This window comes from Panthera tigris, chromosome B4 (assembly GCF_018350195.1).
Source record: "Panthera tigris isolate Pti1 chromosome B4, P.tigris_Pti1_mat1.1, whole genome shotgun sequence".
NCBI lineage: Eukaryota > Metazoa > Chordata > Mammalia > Carnivora > Felidae > Panthera > Panthera tigris.
Genome location: NC_056666.1, coordinates 129389661 through 129404889, shown reverse-complemented (window position 1 = coordinate 129404889; position 15229 = coordinate 129389661). Strand labels below are relative to the sequence as shown.

General features: G+C 53.9%; 1 protein-coding gene and 1 long non-coding RNA gene across 3 annotated transcripts in view; one reads left to right on the top strand and one right to left on the bottom strand.

Annotated features, from left to right (window-relative positions):
- The window catches only part of CACNG2 (calcium voltage-gated channel auxiliary subunit gamma 2), a 108131-nt gene extending 96699 nt beyond the window's left edge, over positions 1-11432 (top strand). For both annotated transcript variants that reach the window (XM_042993176.1, XM_015543944.2), the window contains 2 exons: positions 9659-9799; positions 10897-11432. In XM_042993176.1, the coding sequence (XP_042849110.1) occupies positions 9659-9799; positions 10897-11432 (677 nt within the window). The remainder of the gene's footprint in view (positions 1-9658; positions 9800-10896) is intronic.
- The window catches only part of LOC122240461, an 87472-nt gene that overhangs the window by 46591 nt on the left and 25652 nt on the right, over positions 1-15229 (bottom strand). The window lies entirely within an intron of this gene.

The window sequence follows — 15229 nt, the reverse complement described above, 5'->3', positions numbered from 1 at the left end:
GGAAGCCAATGAGTGTGGCTGTGCTCCCAGGAAACTTAACTTCATTTACAAAAACAGGCAGCAGGCTGCACTTGGCATAGTTTGCTGACCCCTGATCTAGACTACGCTAATCTTGGGCTAGGCAACAAAAGTAATTCTGGAAAGCCGGAAGACGGGAGTTCCTATCCTTATCAATAGATTCTAAATCCTAATACATTCTAACTAGATGGTCTCATTCTTAATAAGCTCTAGAGACGCTAGAAGCCAGGGATCTATCGTTCTTCTATTCGGATCCCCAGCCCCCCTTGAAGTGGGGAGGGGGGCGGGGCTGTGTCTGGAGGTGGGCGGGGCTTCAGCCGGCTTCCAGTTCAGGTCGGTTACACCCGTTCTCACAGCGCACCTGCCACGTGGGAGGCCGTGAGAGGGGCTGACGCCGCCCTTGTCCCTGAGGGCTCACTGTATAGAAACAGGCCAGTGAAGATAGCATGAATGCCAAGACGCAGGCAGGGATAAAATGGAGTGTGTGGTGCTGAGGGAGCCTGGCCCCTAACCCCCAAACCGGAGATGATTCCAGAAGGGTCCCCTTGAGAAAGCGGCACCAAGGCTGAGACTGGGCCTCTAGAAGCATTCGCTCATTTACTCTTGAGACATTCACTGAGCACTCACTCCGTGCAGAGCCCTGTTGTCAGTACAGGGGATCCAAGGGTGAATAGAACAAAACCGGTGCCTCTGTGAAGGTGACATTCTCGCGGAGGAAAGAAGCAATGGGCAAGACCACAATAGTCCCCTGAGACCTGAGACCGATCTGGCTGTGAGGGGGTGGAGAGTGAGGCGGTGGGTGGAGGGCAGGTGGAGGGTGTTACTGAGGACAGGTAGTCGGGACAGCTTCTCTAAATGGGGAAAAGGACAGAGCCGAGAGGACTTGGGGGAAGTGCGTGCCCGAGGGGGGACTGGTGAGAGAGCAAGGGCCTTATTAAGGGGGGGGGGAGGTCAGAGGGGAGGCCCGGCTGGCTGAGCACAGTGCAGGAATAAAAGACATTCCACAGCACGAGGTCCGAGAGGCGGCGGAGGAGCCCAATCGGGTGTCATTCTAAGTGTGACGGGAACCGTGAGCAGGGGACACTGATGTGGAAGGTCCGTTCTGGCTGCCGGCCGGGGCGGGGGCAGGGAGGCCAGTTGGCCACTGCTGCTGGCATCCTGGTGAGAGGCTATGGCGCCTGGACCAGAGCGATAGCTGTGGTGGCAGCCAGAAGTGAGGGGCTGTTTGGGAGACATGGCTGGGGGGGGGACGGGGAGGGGAGCGCAGGCGCTTGGGGGTGGGTCCTGGGGCCGGACCCCAAGGGGTTTCCAGAGGACAGCAGAGGACTGGCAGGAGGGGCAGGGTGGGGGGCAGGAGACCTAGGAGGGTGGAAAGGGGCTCAGCCAAACATTCTGGCTTTGACTGTTCGTGCCCGGCCTGCCTCACACTCGGAGGGCAGTGGGGCGGGCAGGGTGGGCTCCAGAAAGGTGGCAGGAGCTCCTGCTATTACCAAGGTCAGGGGCACAGTCTACTGGACTCTGCTCAACCTAAGGGCAGGATCTGTTCAGAGGCTGACACAGGGCCAGCACATTGCCGGCATGGACGGAAAGAGGCCTGACCATGTGTAAGCATGGGGCTGTGGGCGTCTCCTGGCAGAGCTATAGCTCCCGAAAAACCCATTGAGTATCTTCTCCTTGGCTCTTTGGGCCTGAGGTCCCAGTACTCGGGAGGCCAGGAAAGATCTGAGCTACCCATGGGCCGTGGGTCCTTTTTGCCTGCAGACAAAATTAAGACGGGCCTTCATGGTGCTTGCAAGCTACAACAAACGAAATTCACAAGTTAATTATATGGTCTATTAAACTATGAGGAGTGATATGGAGAAAAATCCAGCAGGAAAGGGGGATAGGAGATTCCGGGGAGAGGGGGTTGTCCATAAAATCCTTGTTGTGAAATCTGAGCAAAGACCTGAAGGAGGTGAGAGGGAGCCATGCGGAAATGTGAGGGGAGAATGTTCCCGGCAGAGGGAACAGCAAGTGAAAAGGCCCTGAGACTGGAGCCTGGAATGTTTGAGGCGCAGGAGTGAGGCCAGAAAGACAAGAGTGGAGTGAGCAAGGGGAAGCCAAGGAAGAGCCAGTGAAGAGAGGCCCAGGGGCCCCTGTGGGTCCTAGAAAGGGCTTGGGTGTTGCTCTGATTGAGGCAGGAAGCCATCAGAGGGTCTGAGCAGAGGAGTCCCCCTATCTCACATTTTACAGGACCCTCTGGTTGCTCTGTTCACAAGAGACTGAAATAGGGTAAGGACAGAAGCAGGCAGAACAGTTAGGAACCTACTGCAATAAATCCAGACAAGAGACAGCGTCCTGAACCCAAGTAATAGCAGTGAAGGAGGTGGGAAGGGGTCGAAGCCTGAAAATATTCCCAAGGGATTACATGTAAGCTTTCCTGAGAGCCTACCTGTGGATTTCGCAGGAAAGGAAGGTGTCAAGGTTTGAGTCCAAGGCTGGGATTGGGAAGAATCGGGAGCTCAGTGTCGGCCACATTAAGTTAGAGAAACCTATGGGACTCCCTGGGGAGACGCCTTGGGGTCTGGGGCTCATGGGACAGGCCCTGGCCCTGACAGGAGTTTGCCAGTTGTCAGCTGGTGGATGACATTTACAGCCACGAGCCGATGAATGGCCCAAGGCGGTGGTGCAGAGAAGAGGTGCAGAGTCTGAGCCCCAGGATGCCAAGGTTTAGAGGCTAGGAAGAGGAGGAGGCCCCAGGGAAGGGGGCTGAGGGGGTGGCAAGTGGGTGGCCCGGGTCACCCCTACCATCCCTGCTCCACCAGCTGGATGGAGGACCTAGAACAGAGGAGGAGGAGAGAGCATGCCAGAAGGGCTGGACAGGAACGCAGAGCTCATCTCCTGGGATGGCAAGAAAGTGGGGCTCACTTGCTCTCAAGCCATCAGACCAAGCTTCAGGCCTCCTGGGGGGCCCAGCAGAAGGAAGGCGCCCCACAGATATCTAATGGGACGAATGAATGAATGAATGAATGAACATTTTTACCCCCAACCCCCATGGGTATGTAAGGAGTTCCAAAGCTTCTCCTGAACACAGAGTCCAGGGACTTTCTGGTGACAGGCCCTGGCCACCACCCTGAGCCTCCTGACATCTGGGCCCCACGAAGGTGTGGCCAGTGTGGCTCTAGCCCACCTGTCACTAGCTTGCCCAGGAACAAATGATGGCCAGACCTGTTTTGCCCAGCCAGCTCTGGGGGGCCATCGATGTGTCTGCCACGGTGCCCCAGCCCCCGCCCATCCTTATCCTTACCAAAGCTTGCGAGCGGGTGAGGAAGAGGCAGAGGTGGCCCAGGTGTGACTTCCTGTGACTGTCAGTGTGTCGGTCTTTGTGCACAAGTGTGTGAGTCTGCTGTGTTCTGTGTCTTTCGGTGCCCGTGTGTCTGCGCATCTGAGCGTCTATCTGAATGTGTGTTTGCTCGTGTCTGCTGCGTGTCTACGGGTCCCTGCAGGCTGTGTGTGTGTGTGTGTGTGTGTGTGTGTGTGTGTGTGTGTTGTGTCCAGGAGATGGGAGTTGGTATTTCCCACTGGTCGCAGTGTGATTGGGGCACATCCCAAGCCACCACCCCTAGTCACTCACATCCATGCATCCAGAGCAAACATTTCTCAAAACGGCTCCGACCTTGTGCATTCCACGCACGCTGACACTTTGAATTCTGTCCCCCTTCATTTCTCTAAGTGCTGGTGGCACCCAGCATGCTGACTTCCCCACCTAGTCCTGACTCACAACCCGCACTGTGATCAACACCAACCCGGGGCCCGTGAGAAACAGCAACGGTGCCTTCTGCCAAGATGAGAAAACTAACATTTCCTGGTGCTTGGCGCGTACCGGGCGCTCTTCTAACTGCTTGAAACGTCTTTACTCCTTACTCTTCATCGCAGGCTATGAGCTGGGTGTGCTAGTGACCTCCCTCTGGCAGGGGGGACAACTGAGGCTCAGAAGGGCAGGGGGCATGGCCGGCGGAGGCACGCAGGGCGCCTCTCTCCTGGGTTGGTGCAGCTGATCACCAGCCCCGGAGACAACAGGGAATGGGACGGCATCTGGCACCGCGCAGATGGCACTCCCCAAGGAAGCTCCGGGGCTTCTGGAACTCTTTTCCTTATGTCATTAGATAGAACACACCTGACAACTTTATATGTTACCTGTGTTCCCCTTCACAACGCCCCGGGAGGTAGGTGCTGTTGGTGTCCCCATTACACAGGCAAGAAACTGGAGGCACGGAGGCCACACTGCCGGTGGGAAGGCTGGGACGGGGCTCCAAGGAGGCCCCGTGTGGAGCCCGGGCTCCCAAGCCACCGCTCTCAGCTTCTCTCTCTCCCCTCATCCATCGTCATCCGCTTCCTCCTTCCTTCTCCCTCGCTCTGTCCTTCCTCCTCTCTCTCCCCTTCCCCACCTCTCTCGCACCCACGCTCACACACACACTTGTGGTCCTGGCCACCCCATCCAGCACAGCGGGGAGGGGAGTGAGGGAGAAAAGCCCAAGAGCCCAGCAACCCCTCCCGAGCCAGCTCCTCGCTGATCCTCTCCGCTTAGAAGGGGAAAAAAAAACCAGGTGGGATAACAGACATAAAGAGTTGAGCACTGCGCCCGGAAAATAGGGAGCCCGCCCTCCATATACCTGGTAAGACTACCGTTTTAATCAAAGGCCACAACTGGCACAGGGAACAGGTGAGACTGTGGCCTGGCTGGCTGAGTGGACCCTGCGGGGAGGTCTGGGGGACACAGGGCCATCAGAGACAGGCAAGACCCTAGAGATCACCTAATCCAGACAAGGAAGCGGAAGCCAGGCATACCACGTGATTTGCACGAGCCCCTGCTGAGCCATCACTTCACACCAGGGTGCCCGGAGCCTCAAAGTTAAGCCCTCTACTCTTCCACAGGCAGGGGCATCTGTGCCCCACCTCTGTGTCTACAACCGCCCCCCCATTACAGCTTCAGCCCACCGCAGCTCTGTGCCCCAAGCCTGTACCTCGTGAGCCCCCCACCCTGGCCTGCCTCGTTCCCTTTAGGGCTCCCCAAGCTCTCCCGTGGCTCTCTGCGATCCAGAATCTTCCAGTTCCCTGAGCAAGGATGCTTCTCCAGCCCTGGAGCACACATGCTGCTTCCTCTCCCTGGAACACTCCACATCCCGCCTCTCTTGTGCCCTGTTAGCTTCTCCTTATCCTTCAGATGCCAGCCCCAGCATCACTCCCTGGGGGAAGCCCTCCTTGATGCCCACGTGAGCTCAGAGGATGCTCTGAGGGGCAAGACGTGCATGTCTGAAAGCAGGGGAGGGCGGTGGTGAAGACACACAGGCCCTCGAGGCTGACCTCCTGGGTTCACAACCCAGTTTCCCCACTTCCTCGCTGGGCGGACTCGGACAAATGGCTTAACCTCTCTGTGCCTCAAGTTTTAGCTGCCGCTTGATGGGGGCTAACCAAAGCACTTCTTTCACGGAGCTGTAATGAGAACTAATGAGTTAATAGATACACAGTGCTTAGAACAGCTCTGGGGTACACGAACCACTCGATGAACATTGGCCATCTATATGTGACATCAGCCTGTCACATACCTTCATGGTGCCATATGGGTACCTTTCTTCCATAGCACTTTATCCTGGTTGATAATTACATAATATCTGTGTTATTACCTGATGACATGTATCTCTTTCATGAGAATGTAAGCCCCATAAAGACATGGCCCAGGCCTGTTTTTGAACCCCTGTGTCTTCCATGCCCAGCCTGGTAGTTGGTACAGCGGCGGGCACTCGACCTGTGTTTATTCATTGGACCCACAGCTAGTTAAAAGCGAAGCATCTCCCCACTCCGGGACCATGCGGCCCTTCCCCAGTACAGCATATTATGTTCTCAGCCAGGAAATGTCCAAACTGCAGCTCGCAGGCCAAATCTGCCCCCCCCACCACCACTGTTTTTGTAAATAAAGTTATTATTGAAATAGAAGCGCACTCATTTGTTTACGTATTGCCTGTGGCTGTTTTCAAGCTACAACAGCTAAATTAGGTAGTTGCAACAGAGAACATATGGCCAGCAAAGCCAGAAATGATTATATTTACTACCTGTCCCTCTACAGAAAAAGTCTGCCAATACCTGCTTTAGGTATTTGTAACCTCCTTGAAGCCAAGGCCATGGCTTCATGGAGCTGGTGTAAGGTTTAAATGGGTTTATCCATGTAAGGCACTTACGATGGTGTAGGGAGAGCTCCAGAATTGTTGGTAGGGACTGCAGAGTTCCATATGCTTACTCATAGGAGATCAATAAATATTTGTTCATTGAATAAACCAGATACTTTCTGCTCCTCGCGATAGACTTTAGCACTAAAACCACCCCAGCTTCAGTGGGAATCAAGGCAATTCGTGGGGAAGAAGTGTCTGGATGGAGGGGGCAGGACGATAGAAATAATGATTGTACCATTTACTGTACCCTTTCTAGGGTAGAAACAGGACAGCCATGGTCCAATGTAACCTTGACAACAGTGCCTCTTGAACTTTCGCGTGCACGTGACTTGTGTTACGTGCTTTGGCAAAAATGTAGAATCTAACTCAGTAGCTGGCAGTGTAAGACCCAAGAATCTGCAGGCTCTAACCAGCTCCCCCGCGATGCCCAGGCCCCCGGCCTTCCGACTGCCCTGTGAACAGCAAACCTTACATTCCCGGGAGCTGGGTATTAGGGTTATTTTTCCCATTCTCCAGGATGCAGAAACAGACTCAGCCAGGTAAAGACCCTTGCCCCAAGGACACATTGTTAGGGACAAGGCCCGCGTCTGAGCTCAGATGTGACGAACTCCCAAATCCCCACTCAGCCTATGACACTGCTTAGCGGGAAAGAACTCTTTCGAGAAACTTCTCCAATGTAAGAGTCCCTGCTTGCTCTAAAGCAGCTTCCTTGCCCAGCCTCCATCTGGGTCTCGCTCTGCTCATCTGAGCCACTGCCACTGCCCCCTTGGAAGTCACACCAACCTCTCCTTCTTCCTTCTTGCCGTCACCCCCCCCCCCCCATTCCCAGCTGGTCAGGAATCGTATCCACACAGGGAGGGCAGAAGCGTGAGAAATCATCTAATGGTCCACACCCGCTTTGCACATGGGCAAACCAGAGAGGACGAGGCACCTGTCTCAGCCACACAGCAAGTGAGTGGCATAGTTGGGACCCTACGCCCAGATCTCTGGACTCTGCAGCATCCCTCCCAGGCTCCTTGGAAGCCCCAGAGGGAGAGTACAGGATGGCCCAAAAGTTGGGCCGATCCGGACTTGAATCCTGACTCACTAGCTGGGCTGCCTTGGGCGAGTTACTATGCCTTTCTGAGCTTTAGTTTTCTTGTCTACAGACAGGGGCTAAAAAACACAGCCCGTGGGGCTGTTATGAGGATTAAATCACAGAATGTATGTCATGTACTCGTTCAAGGCTCGACACAGAATGGTGCTTATCACAGATTCTCTCCCCTCTCCCCTTGTGCTTGTGACGATGAGGATTCAGGCAGCATTGACTGTGCAAGTCCAGGCACCTTGCAATCATGTGTGCGCGTGTGTAGGGATGTGCGGGAAGGGCGACCAGGTTGGGGACATAACAGTTCTCTTGAAATGACTTGCTGGGGGAGAACGCTCAGGTCTGCGGGGAGGTGGCCCATCCGTCAGCGGGAGAAGGGAAGCCCGATTGCCCAGGAACCCAACTGCACCCTCTGTGTGCCTCCTCCTCTGGCCCCGGCTCAGGTTCACCTTTCTTCAAGTCCCCCTAAAATGATTAATCGACTCACCCAACAGCACCAGTAAGCAGTGTAGACTTCCTAAAGATCCATGGGGAAGAGAGAAGAGGGTTTTTTTGCCACGCATCGCAGCACACTGCCTAAAATCCTCTTAGAAAAATGCCCCGAGTTCTATACAGAAAACTCTCTTCGCCACACTGCCCCCCAAAGGGGTGGGGAGCCAGGGGAGGCTCGACCCCCGGCACCTTCCTCTCCAAGATGCACATCCCCAGCCAACCCTTACCCCCACCCCAGGGCTGAGCCAACAGGCCCTCTAATAGGACCCAACTTCCTCAGAAGCCATTTAAACAGCCCAAACACGTAAAGAAAACTTCCTTTATTTCACACAAGCTTCCAGATGGCTCTGCCTGGCCCACAGCTCCGGGGACGAGCCATCAGGGTTCTGAGGTCACTCGCTGCCTATTTGAATCTGGGGAGAAAAGCTCTTTTCCTCTCCAGAGAGCCTTTAGGGAGGACCTCATCTGGACACTGTCCCCCACATACACAGCCTGCCTGCCTGGCCTGCCTCTCCCCCAGCTGCCTTCCCCTGCCCTCAGCCACCCTGCGTCCCTCTGTCCTCCTTCCTCTCACCTGCAGGTGGCAAATGTTCCTGAAGATACTCTTTTCTCTTGCCTGTTTATCAGTCCTTGCTTCTTATCTTATCCTGAAGGCATTTTGTTGTTGTTGTTCTTTGTTTTTTACTTTTTCTTTTCTTGGTAACATGTCTGCTGCTGCTTCTTTCTGGAAACCCTCCCCACACTTATTCACTCAGTGAGCCTTTATTGGGGACCTACTGGGTCTTTGGCACAGAGGTGCGGTGGGGACAGAGAGAATAAAAAGAAATAAATTAAAAAAAAAAAAAGGCCGCAGTCCTTGCCTTCATGGGACCCCACGGCTTATGGTAGCAGCATATGTAGAAACGAATTTTTCCTGTAATAACTATCATTTAACCAGTGTTTACCACATACGCTCCGAGTTTCATCCCAGTGCGTTATCAGAATCAGCGCATCTAATCCTCACAGCAGTCTTGCAAGGTAGGCACTATTACCATCCCCATTTTATAGATGAGAGAGTTGAGGCGCAAAGCGACAGCTTACCCAAATTTACACAGCTAACACATGGTAAAGCCGGATCCAGATCCAGGCTGTGCGGCTCCTTCACCACTATAACACGCTGCCTCTCCTTGTGCCCCAAAGCACAGAGGAAGGGACAAATAACTTTGCCTAAGGAAGTCAGGGAAGGCTTGACAGAAGAGGCGAATTTGAGTTGAGGGTTTTTTTCTTTAATTTTTTTAATGTTTATTTATTTTTGAGAGAGAGAGAGAGAGAGTGAGAGACAGAGGAAGACACAGAATCTGAAGGAGGCTCCAGGCTCTGAGCTGTCAGCACAGAGCCCGACGCGGGGCTCGAACTCACGAACTATGAGATCACGACCTGAGCCAAAGTCGGAGGCTTAACCGACTGAGCCACCCAGGCGCCCCTGAGTTGAGTTTTAATGGATGAATAGAATTTGCTGAGTCAAAAGGAACAGGAGAAACATTCTAGTAAGAGAAGTCAGTGCGTCAAAAGTCAGAAGCATGCAATTACATGACATGGGAAGGGTGCTGTGGCTTGACAAGAGGAGACATGGGGACCAGGAGGCATGAAGCCTGAGGGGGGCAGAGGTCAAGTCACACAGGGCCCTGTAGGCCTCATGAGGCCCTGGTTTGGTCCTGTAGGCAGAGAGGAGCCCCTGAAGGGCCACGAGCTGGGCAGTGGCTTGCGCCCGCTCCCCTTCCCCACTCCCACTCCCGTGGGCCGCTCTCTCCCCCTAGCGTCCCTCTGGCTCACAGCTGTGCCCTTCTCTCTCTCCCTGACCCTCTGTGTTCTGCAGGGGCCGTGAGGGCCTCAAGCATTTTCCCAATCCTGAGTGTGATTCTGCTTTTCATGGGTGGACTCTGCATCGCAGCCAGCGAGTTCTACAAGACTCGACACAACATCATCCTGAGTGCCGGCATCTTCTTCGTGTCTGCAGGTAATGGCCACGGAGCTGCGCGGGCCAGAGCCCAGGCCCGCCTGGGGGGAAAAGGCTGAGGCTGGGGTGCTCAGCGACGGGGAGGACTCGACGGGGAGCGGGGAGGGGGAAGAGGGATCTCCAGGACTGGCAACAGGTCACGTCATAGGGCAGGTGGGTTGTGCTGGGGCTCCTGCCCCATAACAACGTCCAAGCCCCCCGCCGCCACGGAGTCCCCCAGGAACATCCCCAGACCCCGTCTCTCAGCCCAAATGGCCCATCTTCCTCCTACCTTTTAGAAAAGGGCCCAAATCCCGGGTCCCTCTCAGAATACTGGGCCTGTCCTCACTGCCCTGTCCCCTCACTGTCCCACTTGGGTGCAGGCAGGCACCTAAAACCACGTCCCTCAGCCCCATTACAGGACTAGTCACATTGCTACAGATGCCAGAGAAAGAACACGGCTGTGGGATGAGCCATTTAACAAGAATGAGGAACACTTAAGTAGTCCTTACCACACCCCGGCCCCCAAGAGCTTCACAGGTATTAAGTCATTTAGTCAATCACTCCCACAAGAGCCAGTCCTATCCTTCTCCCCATTTTACAGATCTGGAAACTCTAAGGTTACCTTGCCAAGGGCTTTGATTCCAGGCAGTCTTGGCTCCAGGAGCCAATCTGAACCTCCTGCAATCCCAGCTTCAAATCTCTGTGCGGCCTGGAGCAAGTTACCTAACCTCTCTGTGATCCCTTTCCTCAGTTTGCAACCCCCTTGAAAAGCGCTCAATAGTGAAGGCAGGTAGCAGACGCTCAATAAACAGTGTCCATTATCATGACTCAACGCGCTGTAGAATGCCTCTCTCTTCTCCCCCTCCACTCCCGCATCTTTGTCTCCAACTGCCCTCCCCTTCGTGGCTCTCTTCGGTGGCGTGACAAAAATATTAAGGTGATGCTTGCCCATGTCACTGTAGAGCACTGACCCTGAAAACTCCGGATCAGGGAGAGCCCGCCCAGCTGCCCCTGCCCTTCGGTTCCCCCCTCCCCAGGGCCTGATATCCTGCTGGAAACTAACCGCCCCCCCTCTCTGACTCCCACCCCTCCGCGCCCGTCCCCGTGCCCCGCAGGTCTGAGTAACATCATTGGCATCATCGTGTATATATCTGCCAATGCCGGAGACCCCTCCAAGAGCGACTCCAAAAAGAATAGTTACTCGTACGGCTGGTCCTTCTACTTCGGGGCCCTGTCCTTCATCATCGCCGAGATGGTTGGGGTGCTGGCGGTGCACATGTTTATCGACCGGCACAAACAGCTGCGGGCCACCGCCCGCGCCACGGACTACCTCCAGGCCTCCGCCATCACCCGCATCCCCAGCTACCGCTACCGCTACCAGCGCCGAAGCCGCTCCAGCTCCCGCTCCACCGAGCCCTCACACTCCAGGGACGCCTCCCCCGTGGGCATCAAGGGTTTCAACACCCTGCCGTCCACGGAGATCTCCATGTACACCCTCAGCAGGGACCCCCTGAAGGCCGCCACCACGCCCACCGCCACCTACAACTCCGACAGGGATAACAGCTTCCTCCAAGTCCACAACTGTATCCAGAAGGAGAACAAAGACTCTCTCCACTCCAACACAGCCAACCGCCGGACCACCCCCGTATGAAGCCCGCGGGAGGGGGTAGGGGAGGGGCCTGGCAGCACCGCAGGAGGGGCGCGTGCGCCGGGAGGTGGGGCGAGCAGGGGAGGGGGCGGGAACCCGACCATCCAAGGGGAAGGGGAAACCTTCCAAGAGCAAAAAACAAAACAAAACAAAACAAAACAAAAACAAAAACAAAAAAACAAAAAAATAAAAAAACAAAAAAAAACGAAAAAAAAACAAAAAAAGAGAAAAACATAACAAGTAAATTTGAAAAAAAAAAAGAACAAAATATAAGAGGAACACAGAAGCAAAACGACAGGAAATGTGAAAAAATATTAACCGAGGGAAAGAAAAACAAACTTTAAAAAAAAAAAGCGAGAGAGGATAAAAAATTTAAAATAGAAAATAAATCTAAAAGAAAATGCATGATTTCCCATGTACCATTATTTTAACATTTAATAAAAACCAATTTAAACGAAAAAATAAAAGGGAACCAAGATAACATTAAAGCAAAAAAATGAGAAGGAGCGGAAAGGAAGGGGGATGTTCTCTGCATTTATCAGGGGTTTATGTTACTTTTTGTTTTAATGCGGGAGAGTTAACTTTTCTGTTCTCTTTAACCCCAAGCGGGCTCTGCCTCCCTGGGCGAGTGGGGGGGTGGAGACTCAGGGGCCCCGGGGCCGGGTGAGCCCCTCGGTCACTGCCAGGTCCCTGGAGCCTCTGGATGGTTGCCCCAGGAACGCTGGGCAAGCTCCGAGGCTCGCGAGGCTTGCGAGCCGGCTCCACCCAGCATCGATGGGGCAATTGTAGGCCTCCAGGTGACCCTAGAGTCCTTGGTCCCTCCTGTACGAAAGGTGCCTGGAGGGGGGTGCACTTGGGGCTTGCGTAGCGCCCAAGTTCCCAGTCCTTAATGGTCCTTAACCCACTGTGATGACTTCCTAGGCCTTGAGGGAGGGGAAGGAGAGGGGATGGCTGCCTTTGGCTTGCAAGATGCCCAGAAACCCTGGAATCCTCAGGGTGAGCTTTTGGGGTCACCACCCCAAGCTCCTGTCCCTAGGAGCGGGAGATGCTCACCCCCCGGGGGGTTATAAAGCAGCTCTCCCTCCTCACCTCTCACCTCAGGGCCACTTGATGACCCTGGGGCGATGGTGGACCCCCAGACTCATAGGCCCCCGGCCCCCTGGGAAGGGGGGGCTCATTGACCCTTTGGGGGTCCTTGGACTCACTGAAGCCCCCCTCCCGGGGGCCCAGCGAGTCCAACAACGACACTGCAAAAAGGTTTCTTTTTACAAAAGAAAAAGGAAAAACAAGTGGTGATTTTTTTTAATAAAAAAACCACAGACTATAAATAAATGTAAATATATAATAAGTGGATTTACTTGCAAGAAAATCAGATAGTATTTTTCTTTTAATTCTTTTCCAGCTTTAAACTGTGAAAACAAAACAATGGGGTGGGGTGGGGGACTTAAAATTTAGCAGGGAACTCGTAAAGAGAAAACAGAAAACAAATATACAAATCCATTAAAAAACAAAACAAAACCAAACTGCTGCAAGAGATAAGGGCTGGGCTCAGGGGGAGGGAGAGGAGGGGGGCCCTAGGGGGAGAGACAGGGGGGTTCTGTGAGGAAAGATCTCTTCCTTATACCAGGAAGGTGCTGCTAATGTGGAAGAGAGAGAGAATCGCGACGGAGAACCCGGTCTACACGAAGGAGATCGAATACCCACTCACACACACTCACATACGCACACGTACACACTCCTCCAGGCCCTGTGCTCCAATCACACACTGGGATACACTCTCAGCCTAAACCCTTTCCTTCCCATACATAGCCAGAGGCAGGGCTCAGAGAACACTGACTCATGCCCTCCAAAGCCATTGACAACAACCACACACACACACACACACACACACACACACACACACACACTCACACTCACATGCATGGAAAGGGCCCCAGTCTAAAATCTAGCTCTGGATTTTGGAATACCTTGCTGCTAGGGCCTCTCTGGGCCTCAGTTTTCCCCTATGTAAGCATAAGGATTGACCTACATGAGTTTCAAAGGCCCATTCTTATTCTTGGTGTCGATGACTTTTAAGATGTGCCACCTGCCCAGAGGAAGATGCCAGGGATGACCAAAATAGCTGCCATCCAGCCCCCAGACATTGAGAACATTCCCAAATCATCAGTCAGCCTCTCAGACACACACACACACACACACACACACACACACACACCCCATATGCCTCCTCACTGTGCTCCCAAGCCCCTGCCCCCACATCCAATGTCAGAGCAAAAATACACACATGTGAGCAAACATATCCTGCCATTCAGACAGAGAGGGAAAAGGCACCAGAGGTCCCTAAAGTCACTCTTCATTTGGTGTCCCCTTTCTTTAGTGCCATAACCCAGTCACAGAGAGTGAAGGGGGCTTCTCTGAGAGAAGAGATTAACAACCGCCAGGCCTTCCCCACTGCCTTTGGGGGTCAGAGAAAAAGAGGATCCTCTGAGGTTTGCTGGGAGGGGTTAAGGTTGCGGGGACGGAGGGGATCGCAGGTTGAGGACCAACCCCCCAAATTAAGCTGACACCATGGACTAAAGTCTGGGGCGTCCCGTGTTGCTCCCCCGCCTTCTTCCCAGACCATCAAAGGCCAGTTCCGACTAACTAACGGAAACCCAACAGCTTTGTCAAGTGTGGATTTCAGCCCAGCCTGCCAGCCACTCTGCTCAAAGTGGGGGGCCCCTGCTGGCCCCCACTTGGTTTGCTTCGCACTGGCCTGGCCTGAAGTTCCTAAAGTTGAGCTCTGGAGAGTTGCGGGGAGTAGGAAAGGAAAGCCCTTTTTTCAAGTCAGCTGCAGCTGGAACCCTAAACTCAGCCTGAGCCACAAGGCAGAACATCTGCCGTCCCCGAGCGCCCAGAAGGCCACGCCCCCCCGGGGGCAGAGCCAAGGCGGCCAAGGTTAGCGCGGTGGCAACACAGCGCTTCTCGGTCTGGGCAGAAATCGCAGTCTCTCTCCCTCCCTCACCCCACCAGCTTCCAAACCTGAAAAAGATGAAGGACTAGAGAGAAGGAGAGGCCCCAGGAAAACAGCAGACAAACGGGTGCTGTCGGAAGAGGAAAATTGGCCCCAGTTCTCTGGGTTCTGGCAGAGTGTTTGTGGGATAGCAACTGGCGCTTCTTTCCAGGCTGGGGCCTGGGGCCTGGGTCCGCTTGAAGAAGGCCATCTGGGTGCAGGGTGAAGCCAGCACTGCGGAGAAAGGGCTAGGGGGCCCGAAGGGAGGGAGCGGGGAGGGGGGCTGTCAAGGGCACTGCTCGCCAGGGCAGCTGATTGCTCATGCCCAGCTCAAACCAGTTCAAGAAACCAACCTCCGATTTATTTTCTTGGTGGGTCCTTTTTTTTTTTTTTTTTCAGACTGTTAACAGAAAAAAAAATTTTAAAAAGCAGAAAACTTAAAAAAGAAAAAAAAAAAGAAAAAAATCCTGGTACATGAAATAAAGATTTTTTTTTATAGCTTGGTCCTCACGTCAGTGGATTTCTTTAATTGCTTTCCCAACTAAACAATCCTGAAGCTGTGCAGTCTCAGAGCTGGGGGATGGGAGGCTTAGAAGCCATGCAGTAGAATGTCCCCACTCCACAGGTCATGAGTCTCCTCGTAAGTATCCTTTAGGGATACTTGCACACCTCTGGCGACAGGGAGCTCATCCCCTCCATAGGCAGCCTAGCCTGGGCTGGGCAGCGTTCATTGGTCAAAGTCTCCTCTGCAAGATGAATTTCAATCCACTTCTTCCTTTGAATCCAGCAACAATGAACAAGTGCCTTC